Source organism: Mustelus asterias, chromosome 30, assembly GCF_964213995.1.
Source record: "Mustelus asterias chromosome 30, sMusAst1.hap1.1, whole genome shotgun sequence".
NCBI lineage: Eukaryota > Metazoa > Chordata > Chondrichthyes > Carcharhiniformes > Triakidae > Mustelus > Mustelus asterias.
The window spans coordinates 20,301,518-20,314,548 of NC_135830.1; the positions used below are offsets into that span (position 1 = coordinate 20,301,518).

Consider the following 13,031-nt stretch of genomic DNA (forward strand, 5'->3'; position numbering starts at 1 on the left):
GAGTAGCGCTCCGAAAGCTCGTGATACCAAATAAACCTGTTGGACTTTAACCTGATGTTGTGAGACTTCTTACTGTCTCTCCAAAGCAGTGAGCCGTGGCAGATGGCAGTTGCTGTCTGGCTCTCTAAATCTGGGGGCTGTGGCCGCTATACCCACTGATGACATACCAAAATCCCCAAAATAGGATTGGTTTACAGGTGACCGAAACATCAAATTCAAATCTGATAGGCTGCTGTTATTCAAATGACTAGTTTAAACTGATTGGGCCAACTTCAAAACCAGCCTGTTGTCCTGGCAACACTGCTGCCAAGCCCTCGAAATACAAATTTGGTGGAGTTTTTTGAGGAAGTGACAAAAACGGTTGATGAAGGAAGGGCCGTGGATGTCGTCTATATGGACTTCAGTAAGGCATTTGACAAAGTCCCACATGGCAGGTTGGTTAAGAAGGTTAAGGCTCATGGGATACAAGGAGAAGTGGCTAGGTGGGTGGAGAACTGGCTTGGCCACAGGAGACAGAGGGTAGTGGTCGAAGGGTCTTTTTCCGGCTGGAGGTCTGTGACCAGTGGTGTTCCGCAGGGCTCTGTACTGGGACCTCTGCTATTTGTGATATATATAAATGATTTGGAAGAAGGTGTAACTGGTGTAATCAGCAAGTTTGCGGATGACACGAAGATGGCTGGACTTGCGGATAGCGAAGAGCATTGTCGGGCAATACAGCAGGATATAGATAGGCTGGAAAATTGGGCGGAGAGGTGGCAGATGGAGTTTATTCCAGATAAATGCGAAGTGATGCATTTTAGAAGAAATAATGTAGGGAGGAGTTATACAATAAATGGCAGAGTCATCAGGAGTATAGAAACACAGAGGGACCTAGGTGTGCAAGTCCACAAATCCTTGAAGGTGGCAACACAGGTGGTGAAGAAGGCATATGGTATGCTTGCCTTTATAGGACGGGGTATAGAGTATAAAAGCTGGAGTCTGATGATGCAGCTGTATAGAACGCTGGTTAGGCCACATTTGGAGTACTGCGTCCAGTTCTGGTCGCCGCACTACCAGAAGGACGTGGAGGCATTAGAGAGAGTGCAGAGAAGGTTTACCAGGATGTTGCCTGGTATGGAGGGTCTTAGCTATGAGGAGAGATTGGGTAAACTGGGGTTGTTCTCCCTGGAAAGACGGAGAATGAGGGGAGATCTAATAGAGGTGTACAAGATTATGAAGGGGATAGATAGGGTGAACGGTGGGAAGCTTTTTCCCAGATCAGAAGTGACGTTCACGAGGGGTCACGGGCTCAAGGTGAGAGGGGCGAAGTATAACTCAGATATTAGAGGGATGTTTTTTACACAGAGGGTGGTGGGGGCCTGGAATGCGCTGCCAAGTAGGGTGGTGGAGGCAGGCACGCTGACATCGTTTAAGACTTACCTGGATAGTCACATGAGCAGCCTGGGAATGGAGGGATACAAACGATTGGTCTAGTTGCACCAAGGAGCGGCACAGGCTTGGAGGGCCGAAGGGCCTGTTTCCTGTGCTGTACTGTTCTTTGATACAATGTTATATGCTGTCCGTGTACTTGTATTTCACACCTGCATCTCTTTTCAAACATCATTTCTTTGAACAGAACCATGAAATTTTACAACTCTTAGCATTTTACATTTTTAAAAAATAATTTCACAAACACTAACTTCACAACACTATCTACAAGATGCACTGCAGAAATTCATCCAAGATCCTTAGACAGCACCTTCAAAACCCACGGCACTTCCATTCAAATCCTCCAAAAAAGCCAGCAGCTGTCTCTATCAGGGTAATAGCACATTTATGTCTTAAAAGAAAGTCTCATCCATCTGGGACAAAGGCAGCAGATACATGGGGAACACCACCACCTGCAAGTTCCCCTCCGAGCCCCACTCACCATCCTGGCTGGGAAGTATAATTTCTTAATTTTATTTATTGGTGTCACCTCTTAGAATCCCTACAGCACAGAAAGAGGCCATTCGGCCCATCGAGTCTGCACCGACCACAATCCCACCCAGGCCCTACCCCCATATATTTACCCACTAATCCCTCTAATCTACGCATCCCAGGACACTAAGGGCAATTTTTAGCATGGCCAATCAACCTAACCCGCACATCTTTGGACTGTGGGAGGAAACCGGAGCACCCGGAGGAAACCCACGCAGACATGAGGAGAATGTGCAGACTCCACACAGACTGTGACCCAAGCCAGGAATCGAACCCAGGTCCCTGGAGCTGTGAAGCAGCAGTGCTAACCACTGTGCTACCGTGCCGCCCTGCAATGTTCACTGCAAGTTCACTGCAATGAACTTGCTGTGAAAATCCCCTAGTCGCCACACTCCGGCGCTTGTTCGGGTACACCGAGGGAGAATTTAGCATGGCCAATGCATCAAAGCAGCACGACTTTCGGACTGCGGGAGGAAACCGGAGCACCTGGAGGAAACCCAGGCAGACACGTGGAGAATGTGCTGACTCTGCACAGATAGTGACCCGAGGCCGGGAATGGATCCCAGGTCCCTGGGTGCTGTGAGGCTGCAGTGCTAACCACTGTGCCACTCAATGAATGGAGGTGGGAAGAGACTGGACAAGAGGAGAGAGAATGGAGTCAAGATAGGAAGGAATGAGTTCAGTGAAGCAGGAACAGGCTGACACGATGGGCCTACCGGGGCAGTCCTGTTTGTGGATTTAGGGAAGGAGGTATAAGCGGGCATTCCAGGGTTGGGAGGCTATGAGGTTGGAAGCTGTGGAGGGAAGATCTCCAGAGGAGATGAGATCAGTGACAGACCTGGAATCAATAGCTTGATGCTCGGTGGTGGCGTCATGGTCAAGGGGGAGGAAGGAGGAAGCGTCTGAGAGTTGGCGCTCAGCCTCTGCCAGGTAAAATGTCTCACAACACCAGGTTACAGTCCAACAGGTTTATTTGGTATCACGAGCTTTCAGAGTGCTGCTCCTTCATCAGGTCATAGAGTCATAGAGGTTTACAGCATGGAAACAGGCCCTTCGGCCCAACTTGTCCATGCCGCCTTTTCTTTTTTAAAACCCCTAAGCTAATCCCAATTGCCCGCATTTGGCCCATATCCCTCTATACCCATCGTACCCATGTAACTATCTAAATGCTTTTTAAAAGACAAAATTGTACCCGCCTCTACTACTACCTCTGGCACCTCGTTCCAGACACTCATCACCCTCTGTGTGAAAAAATTGCCCCTCTGGACACTTTTGTATCTCTCCCCTCTCACCTTAAACCTATGCCCTCTAGTTTTAGACTCCCCTACCTTTGGGAAAAGATATTGACTATCTAGCTGATCTGTGCCCCTCATTATTTTATAGACCTCTATAAGATCACCCCTCAGCCTCCTACGCTCCAGGGGAAAAATGTCCCAGTCTATTCAGCCTCTCCTTATAACTCAATCCATCAAGTCCCGGTAGCATCCTAGTAAATCTTTTCTGCACTCTTTCTAGTTTAATAATATCCTTTCTATAATAGGTGAGTTTCATAATGCAGAAGCAGCGCTCTGAAAACTCATGATTCCAAATAAACCAGTTGGACTTTAACCTGGTGTTGTGAGACTTCTTACTGTGCCCACCCCAGTCCAAAGCCGGCATCTCCACATCAAGACAACAACAGCATCACTCTTGCCAGTGGGTTTGATGACAAGGTAAGAAGTCTCACAACACCAGGTTAAAGTCCAACAGGTTCATTTGGTAGCAAACGCCACACAAGCTTTCGGAGCGCTTGCTGCTCCCTCGTCAGGTGGAGTGGGAGATCTCTTGTAGAAACTTGATGTCTGCGTCGATATGCGCGATCTTCTTGGAGATCCCCTCCACTTGGAGCCGGCAGTTTGCGGTGTCGATGGTAGTCATGATGTGGAGATGCCGGCGTTGGACTGGGGTGGCCACAGTAAGAAGTCTAACAACACCAGGTTAAAGTCCAACAGGTTTATTTGATAGCACAAGCCACAAGCTTTCAGAGCGCTGCTCCTTCGTCAGGTGGAGTGGGAGATCTCTTGTAGAAACTTGATGTCTGTGTCGATATGCGCGATCTGTGGAAGGATATGCAGAAGGATATATTGGAAGGATATCCGATATGCGGAAGGATATATTGGCCTTGGAGGGAGTGCAGAGAAGGTTCACCAGGTTGATACCAGAGATGAGGGGTGTTGATTATGAGGAGAGACTGAGCAGATTGGGTTTGTACTCATTGGAATTTAGAAGGCTGAGGGGGGATCTTATAGAGACCTATAAGATAATGAAGGGGCTGGATAGGGTAGAGATGGAGAGATTCTTTCCACTTAGAAAGGAAACTAGAACTAGAGGGCACAGCCTCAAAATAAAGGGGGGGTCAGTTTAGGACAGAGTTGAGGAGGAACTTCTTCTCTCAGAGGGTGGTGAATCTCTGGAATTCTCTGCCCACTGAAGTGGTGGAGGCTACCTCGCTGAATGTGTTTAAATCACGGATAGATGGATTCCTGATCGGTAAGGGAATTAGGGGTTATAGGGATCAGGCGGGTAAGTGGAACTGATCCACTTCAGATCAGCCATGATCTGAAGTGGGGCAGGCTCGAGGGGCTAGGTGGCCTACTCCTGCTCCTATTTCTTATGTTCTTATCTTCTTGGAGATCCTCTCCACTTGGGTGCCGGCAGATTGCGGTGTCGATGGTCGTCATGATGTGGAGGTGCCGGCGTTGGACTGGGGTGGGCACAGTAAGAAGTCTCACAACACCAGGTTAAAGTCCAACAGGTTTATTTGGTAGCAAACGCCACACAAGCTTTCGGAGCGCTCGCTGCTCCTTCGTCAGGTGGAGTGGGAGATCTCTTGTAGAAACTTGATGTCTGCGTCGATATGCGCGATCTACTTGGAGATCCTCTCCGCTTGGAGCCGGCAGTTTGCGGTGTCGATGGTCATCATGATGTGGAGGTGCTGGCGTTGGACTGGGGTGGGCACAGTAAGGAGTCTAACAACACCAGGTTAAAGTCAACAGGTTTATTTGGTAGCACAAGCCACTAGCTTTCGGAGCACTGCTCCTTCGTCAGGGAGATGACAAGGTCAGGATTAGACCCGAGAGGGCGAAGTGCAGCGAGTTCAGAAGGAGACAAGTTAGAGTGGGAAAATGTTCAAACTTTATTTGGGGGGGTGAATAAAATTGGGGTTGGTGCTGGATGGGACCTTGAGAAGAGCTCAAGGGCGGCATGGTAGCACAGTAGGTTAGCACTGCTGCTTCACAGCTCCAGGGACCCGGGTTCGATTCCCGGCTCGGGGTCACTGTCTGTGTGGAGTTTGCACATTCTCCTCGTGTCTGCGTGGGTTTCCTCCGGGTGCTCCGGTTTCCTCCCACAGTCCAAAGATGTGCGGGTTAGGTTGATTGGCCGTGCTAAAATTGCCCCTTAGTGTCCTGAGATGCGTAGGTTAGAGGGATTAGTGGGTAAATGTGTAGGGATATGGGGATAGGGCCTGGGTGGGATTGTGGTCGGTGCAGACTCGATGGGCCAAATGGCCTCCTTCTGCACTGTAGGGCTTCTATTTCTATGATGAGCTGGGACTGCAGCGAGTACGCATGCGCATTACGGCGGGTGGGCGGGCGCCTGGGACGGCGGCCAGTGCGCGTGCGCGGATTGCCGCGGAGTCTGTTCGGCCGGCGCGCGGGCGGCGCGAGAGGGGGGGGGTGTGTCGGGAACCTCGGATTTGAAAAGGAGGGCGACCGTTAACGGTGGTCGGCGTTGCCATGGCAGCGGGGGCGGCGCTTGCCAACCGCGCGCGCCGGCACAAGTGGGCCCTCGAGCTCAACGTGGGCGGCGGCGGCGGCAGCAGCAGGTGCGGAGGCCGCGCGGGGAGCCGGGGGACTCGAGTAGCAGACAAGCCGGGGCTTAGCCCGCCTGACCCCCGGGCAGGCCACCACACCCACCCGAAACTTCCCCAACCCCGGGTTTTTCTCTCTCCCCTTTCACCCCCTCTTCCCCACGTTGTCCCCCCCTCAGCACAAAGCAGCCCCTCAAATCCCCCACAAAGCACTCAAACCGCACTTGGCATCTTTTCCCCCCGGGGTCGTGACCCTGAGGTGCCATCTTGGTTGCAGCCCACACACACCGACCGGGGGCGCCAACCGTGCGATGGTGGTGGTGAATGGTTGGAGGGATGGTTTCCATGGCCGGGCGCTGGAACTGTGGGACCCTGGATCTCTCCCTGGAGTTGATGCTGCCCCGCGTTCATCCTGGGGTCACTTGGATTGACCCCCCCCTTCCTCTTAACGAAGGATTGGGCTGGGGGTTTGGGTGTATGGTTGGCACCCTACCGGCAAGAAGATGCAAAATCTTTGTGCGTCCTTTGTGGCATTAGTTTGCCCTTGGTCTGGATGGTGCAGGCGATATTGGTGTCTCTGATGGAGAGATTCCCTCCTTTAAAAGGGATTCCCTGACAGAGAGACTCCCTCTTTAAAAGGGGTTCACTGACGGAGAGACTCCCTCTTTAAAAGGGGTTCACTGACGGAGAGACTCCCTCTTTAAAAGGGGTCCCTGACAGAGAGACTCCCTCTTTAAAAGGGATTCCCTGACAGAGAGACTCCCTCTTTAAAAGGGGTTCACTGACGGAGAGACTCCCTCTTTAAAAGGGGTCCCTGACAGAGAGACTCCCTCTTTAAAAGGGATTCCCTGACAGAGAGACTCCCTCTTTAAAAGGGATTCCCTGACAGAGAGAGTCCCTCTTTAAAATGGGTCCCTGACGGAGAGACTCCCTCTTTAAAAGGGATTCCCTGACAGAGAGAGTCCCTCTTTAAAATGGGTCCCTGACGGAGAGACTCCCTCTTTAAAAGGGATTCCCTGACAGAGAGAGTCCCTCTTTAAAAGGGATTCCCTGAGGGAGAGACTCCCTCTTTAAAAGGGATTCCCTGACGGAGAGACTCCCTCTTTAAAAGGGGTCCCTGACGGAGAGACTTCCTCTTTAAAAGGGATTCCCTGACAGAGAGAGTCCCTCTTTAAAAGGGGTCCCTGACGGAGAGACTTCCTCTTTGAAAGGGATTCCCTGACGGAGAGACTCCCTCTTTAAAAGGGATTCCCTGACAGAGAAGCTCCCTCTTTAAAAGGGATTCCCTGACAGAGAGACTCCCTCTTTAAAAGGGGTCCCTGACAGAGAGACTTCCTCTTTCAAAGGGATTCCCTGACGGAGAGACTCCCTCTTTAAAAGGGATTCCCTGACGGAGAAGCTCCCTCTTTAAAAGGGATTCCCTGACAGAGAGACTCCCTCTTTAAAAGGGATTCCCTGACAGAGAGACTCCTTCTTTAAAAGGGGTCCCTGACAGAGAGACTCCCTCTTTAAAAGGGATTCCCCGACAGAGAGACTCCCTCTTTAAAAGGGATTCCCTGACAGAGAGACTCCCTCTTTAAAAGGGATTCCCTGACAGAGAGACTCCCTCTTTGAAAGGGGTCCCTGACGGAGAGACTCCCTCTTTGAAAGGGGTCCCGACGGAGAGACTCCCTCTTTGAAAGGGGTCCCTGACGGAGAGACTCCCGCTTTGAAAGGGGGTCCCTGACAGAGAGACTCCCCTCTTTGAAAGGGGGCCTTAAAGGCTCACTAAATTGACCAATTTGTGTTCGTCTCTTTCGCAGGGGCCGTGATCGACAATGCGGCCAGGGAGACTCCATGTACCCTGTTGGGTATTCGGAAAAACAGCTCCCGGACACCAGCGTCCAAGAAACGGACCGGATTCTGGTTGAGAAAGTAAGTTGGATTTGAATGTGTCCTCGGCGCGCGCGGGATTGTTTTGCCCACGCTGGTGAACTGCCTCTGTGAACCTCAGCACCCCATGTGGTGCAAGAGCTTTGCGATGGTGTTAAAGGTCATCCTTGCTTCCAGGCCTGGGGTTAAGGTCTGTATCTGACAACACCTCCCCTTTCTTGCTGTCTGTTACTGACCCTGTGTTTGCTTTCTGTTTCAGCGCTGCTGGGACATTGCTTTGGGCCCACTGAAACAAGTGCCCATGAATCTGTTCATCATGTACATGGCTGGCAACACCATCTCCATCTTCCCTATCATGATGGTCTGCATGATGGCCTGGAGACCCATACAGGCACTGATGTCCATGTCAACAAGTGAGTACTGTAATGAATCTGCAGCTCTGAACCTGCATCAGTTCGAGGCACAAGCCTCCTGTGTACCTTCCCTTATCCCAGCTTATCGTGTTATTAATTTCTAAATCCTGTATATTTTTTAGCCTGTCGCTTAGGTGCTCTGAGGAGCAGGAGACTGGGAGACACCAATCAGTATACAGATATCTTCCTGAGAGAGGGCGGGTACTGAGAGACACCAGTCAGTGTACAGATATCTTCCTGAGAGAGGGCGGGTACTGAGAGACATCAGTCGGTGCACAGATATCTCCCTGAGAGAGAGAGGGGGGACTGAGAGACACCAGTCAGTGTACAGATATCTCCCTGAGAGAGAGAGAGGGGTCTGAGAGACACCAGTCAGTGTACTGATATCTCCCTGAGAGATAGAGGGGGGACTGAGAGACACCAGTCAGTGTACAGATATCTTCCTGAGAGAGAGAGAGGGGTCTGAGAGACACCAGTCAGTGTACTGATATCTCCCTGAGAGATAGAGGGGGGACTGAGAGACACCAGTCAGTGTACAGATATCTTCCTGAGAGAGGGCGGGTACTGAGAGACATCAGTCGGTGTACAGATATCTCCCTGAGAGAGAGAGGGGGGACTGAGAGACACCAGTCAGTGTACAGATATCTCCCTGAGAGAGAGAGAGGGGTCTGAGAGACACCAGTCAGTGTACTGATATCTCCCTGAGAGACAGAGAGGGGACTGAGAGACACCAGTCAGTGTACAGATATCTCCCTGAGAGAGAGAGAGGGGTCTGAGAGACACCAGTCAGTGTACTGATATCTCCCTGAGAGACAGAGAGGGGTCTGAGAGACACCAGTCAGTGTACAGATATCTCCCTGAGAGAGAGAGGGGACTGAGAGACACCAGGCAGTGTACAGATATCTCCCTGAGAGAGAGAGGGGACTGAGAGACACCAGGCAGTGTACAGATATCTCCCTGAGAGAGAGAGGGGACTGAGAGACACCAGTCAGTGTACAGATATCTTCCTTAGAGAGGACTGAGAGACAGCAGTCAGTGTACAGATATCTCCCTGAGAGAGAGAGAGAGGGGTCTGAGAGATACCAGTCTGTGTACAGACACCTCCCTGAGAGAGGGGGGGACTGAGAGACACCAGACAGTGTACAGATATCTCCCTGAGAGAGAGAGGACTGAGAGACACCAGCCAGTGTACAGATATCTCCCTGAGAGAGAGAGGGGACTGAGAGACACCAGTCAGTGTACAGATATCTCCCTGAGAGAGAGAGGGGACTGAGAGACACCAGTCAGTGTTTAGATATCACCCTGAGAGACAGAGAGGGGTCTGAGAGACACCAGTCAGTGTTTAGATATCTCCCTGAGAGACAGAGAGGGGTCTGAGAGACACCAGTCAGTGTTTAGATATCTCCCTGAGAGACAGAGAGGGGTCTGAGAGACACCAGTCAGTGTACTGATATCTCCCTGAGAGATAGAGGGGGGACTGAGAGACACCAGTCAGTGTACAGATATCTCCGAGAGAGAGAGGGGGGACTGAGAGACACTAGTCAGTGTACAGATATCTCCCTGAGAGAGAGAGGGGACTGAGAGACACCAGCCAGTGTACAGATATCTCCCTGAGAGAGAGAGGGGACTGAGAGACACCAGGCAGTGTACAGATATCTCCCTGAGAGAGAGAGGGGACTGAGAGACACCAGTCAGTGTACAGATATCTCCCTGAGAGAGGGGACTGAGAGACACCAGTCAGTGTTTAGATATCACCCTGAGAGACAGAGAGGGGTCTGAGAGACACCAGTCAGTGTACTGATATCTCCCTGAGAGATAGAGGGGGGACTGAGAGACACCAGTCAGTGTACAGATATCTCCCTGAGAGAGAGAGGGGACTGAGAGACACCAGTCAGTGTACTGATATCTCCCTGAGAGAGAGGGGACTGAGAGACACCAGTCAGTGTACAGATATCTCCCTGAGAGAGAGAGGGGTCTGAGAGACACCAGTCAGTGTACAGATATCTCCCTGAGAGAGAGAGGGGGGACTGAGAGACACCAGTCAGTGTACAGATATCTCCCTGAGAGAGAGAGAGGGGTCTGAGAGACACCAGTCAGTGTACTGATATCTCCCTGAGAGATAGAGGGGGGACTGAGAGACACCAGGCAGTGTACAGATATCTCCCTGAGAGAGAGAGGGGACTGAGAGACACCAGGCAGTGTACAGATATCTCCCTGAGAGAGAGAGGGGACTGAGAGACACCAGGCAGTGTACAGATATCTCCCTGAGAGAGAGAGAGGGGACTGAGAGACACCAGTCAGTGTACAGATATCTCCCTGAGAGAGAGAGGGGACTGAGAGACACCAGGCAGTGTACAGATATCTCCCTGAGAGAGAGAGAGGGGACTGAGAGACACCAGTCAGTGTACAGATATCTTCCTTAGAGAGGACTGAGAGACAGTGGTCAGTGTACAGATATCTCCCTGAGAGAGAGAGAGAGGGGTCTGAGAGATACCAGTCTGTGTACAGACACCTCCCTGAGAGAGGGGGGGACTGAGAGACACCAGACAGTGTACAGATATCTCCCTGAGAGAGAGAGGACTGAGAGACACCAGCCAGTGTACAGATATCTCCCTGAGAGAGAGAGGGGACTGAGAGACACCAGTCAGTGTACAGATATCTCCCTGAGAGAGAGAGGGGACTGAGAGACACCAGCCAGTGTACAGATATCTCCCTGAGAGAGAGAGGGGACTGAGAGACACCAGGCAGTGTACAGATATCTCCCTGAGAGAGAGAGGGGACTGAGAGACACCAGTCAGTGTACAGATATCTCCCTTAGAGAGGGGACTGAGAGACACCAGTCAGTGTACAGATATCTCAGAGAGAGAGAGGGGGGACTGAGAGACACTAGTCAGTATACAGATATCTCCCTGAGAGAGAGAGGGGACTGAGAGACACCAGCCAGTGTACAGATATCTCCCTGAGAGAGAGAGGGGACTGAGAGACACCAGGCAGTGTACAGATATCTCCTTGAGAGAGAGAGGGGACTGAGAGACACCAGTCAGTGTACAGATATCTCCCTGAGAGAGAGAGGGGACTGAGAGACACCAGTCAGTGTTTAGATATCACCCTGAGAGACAGAGAGGGGTCTGAGAGACACCAGTCAGTGTTTAGATATCTCCCTGAGAGACAGAGAGGGGTCTGAGAGACACCAGTCAGTGTACTGATATAGAACATAGAACATAGAACATAGAAAGCCACAGCACAAACAGGCCCTTCGGCCCACAAGTTGCGCCGATCACATCCCCACCTCTAGGCCTATCTATAGCCCTCAATCCCATTAAATCCCATGTACTCATCCAGAAGTCTCTTAAAAGACCCCAACGAGTTTGCCTCCACCACCACCGACGTCAGCCGATTCCACTCACCCACCACCCTCTGAGTGAAAAACTTACCCCTGACATCTCCCCTGTACCTACCCCCCAGCACCTTAAACCTGTGTCCTCTCGTAGCAACCATTTCAGCCCTTGGAAATAGCCTCTGAGAGTCCACCCTATCCAGACCCCTCAACATCTTGTAAACCTCTATCAGGTCACCTCTCATCCTTCGTCTCTCCAGGGAGAAGAGACCAAGCTCCCTCAACCTATCCTCATAAGGCATGCCCCCCAATCCAGGCAACATCCTTGTAAATCTCCTCTGCACCCTTTCAATGGCTTCAACATCTTTCCTGTAATGAGGTGACCAGAACTGCGCGCAGTACTCCAAGTGGGGTCTAACCAGGGTCCTATAAAGCTGCAGCATTATCTCCCGACTCCTAAACTCAATCCCTCGATTAATGAAGGCCAGTACGCCGAACGCCTTCTTGACCGCATCCTCCACCTGCGAGGCCGATTTAAGAGTCCTATGGACCCGGACCCCAAGGTCCTTCTGATCCTCTACACTGCTAAGAATGGTACCCTTCATTTTATACTGCTGCTCCATCCCATTGGATCTGCCAAAATGGATCACTACACACTTATCTGGGTTGAAGTCCATCTGCCACTTCTCCGCCCAGTCTTGCATTCTATCTATGTCTCGCTGCAACTTCTGACATCCCTCCAAACTATCCACAACACCACCTACCTTGGTGTCGTCAGCAAACTTACCAACCCATCCCTCCACTTCCTCATCCAGGTCATTTATGAAAATGACAAACAGCAAGGGTCCCAGAACAGATCCCTGGGGCACTCCACTGGTCACTGACCTCCATGCAGAGAAAGACCCCTCCACAGCCACTCTCTGCCTTCTGCAGGCAAGCCAGTTCTGGATCCACAAGGCAACAGCCCCTTGGATCCCATGCCCTCTCACTTTCTCAAGAAGTCTTGCATGGGGGACCTTATCGAACGCTTTGCTGAAGTCCATATAGACCACATCCACCGCTCTTCCTTCGTCAATGTGCTTGGTCACATTTTCAAAGAACTCAACCAGGCTCGTAAGGCACGACCTGCCCCTGACAAAGCCGTGCTGACTACTTTTGATCATACTAAACTTCTCTAGATGATCATAAATCCTGTCTCTCAGGATCCTCTCCATCAACTTACCAACCACTGAGGTTAGACTCACCGGTCGGTAATTTCCCGGGCTGTCCCTGTTCCCTTATCTCCCTGAGAGATAGAGGGGGGACTGAGAGACACCAGTCAGTGTACAGATATCTCCCTGAGAGAGAGAGGGGACTGAGAGACACCAGTCAGTGTACAGATATCTCCCTGAGAGAGAGAGAGGACTGAGAGACACCAGTCAGTGTACAGATATCTCCCTGAGAGAGAGAGTGGTCTGAGAGACACCAGTCAGTGTACAGATATCTCCCTGAGAGAGAGAGGGGTCTGAGAGACACCAGTCAGTGTACAGATATCTCCCTGAGAGAGAGAGAGGACTGAGAGACACCAGTCAGTGTACAGATATCTCCCTGAGAGAGGGGG

General features: G+C 51.3%; 1 protein-coding gene across 1 annotated transcript in view; it reads left to right on the top strand.

Annotated features, from left to right (window-relative positions):
- Positions 1-5,589: 5,589 nt before the first annotated feature.
- The window catches only part of LOC144480838 (ER membrane protein complex subunit 4-like), a 30,821-nt gene continuing 23,379 nt past the window's right edge, over positions 5,590-13,031 (top strand). Inside the window, exons 1-3 of the mRNA XM_078200459.1 lie at positions 5,590-5,824; positions 7,612-7,723; positions 7,941-8,094. Of these exons, the coding sequence (XP_078056585.1) occupies positions 5,736-5,824; positions 7,612-7,723; positions 7,941-8,094 (355 nt within the window). The 5' untranslated portion in view covers positions 5,590-5,735. The remainder of the gene's footprint in view (positions 5,825-7,611; positions 7,724-7,940; positions 8,095-13,031) is intronic.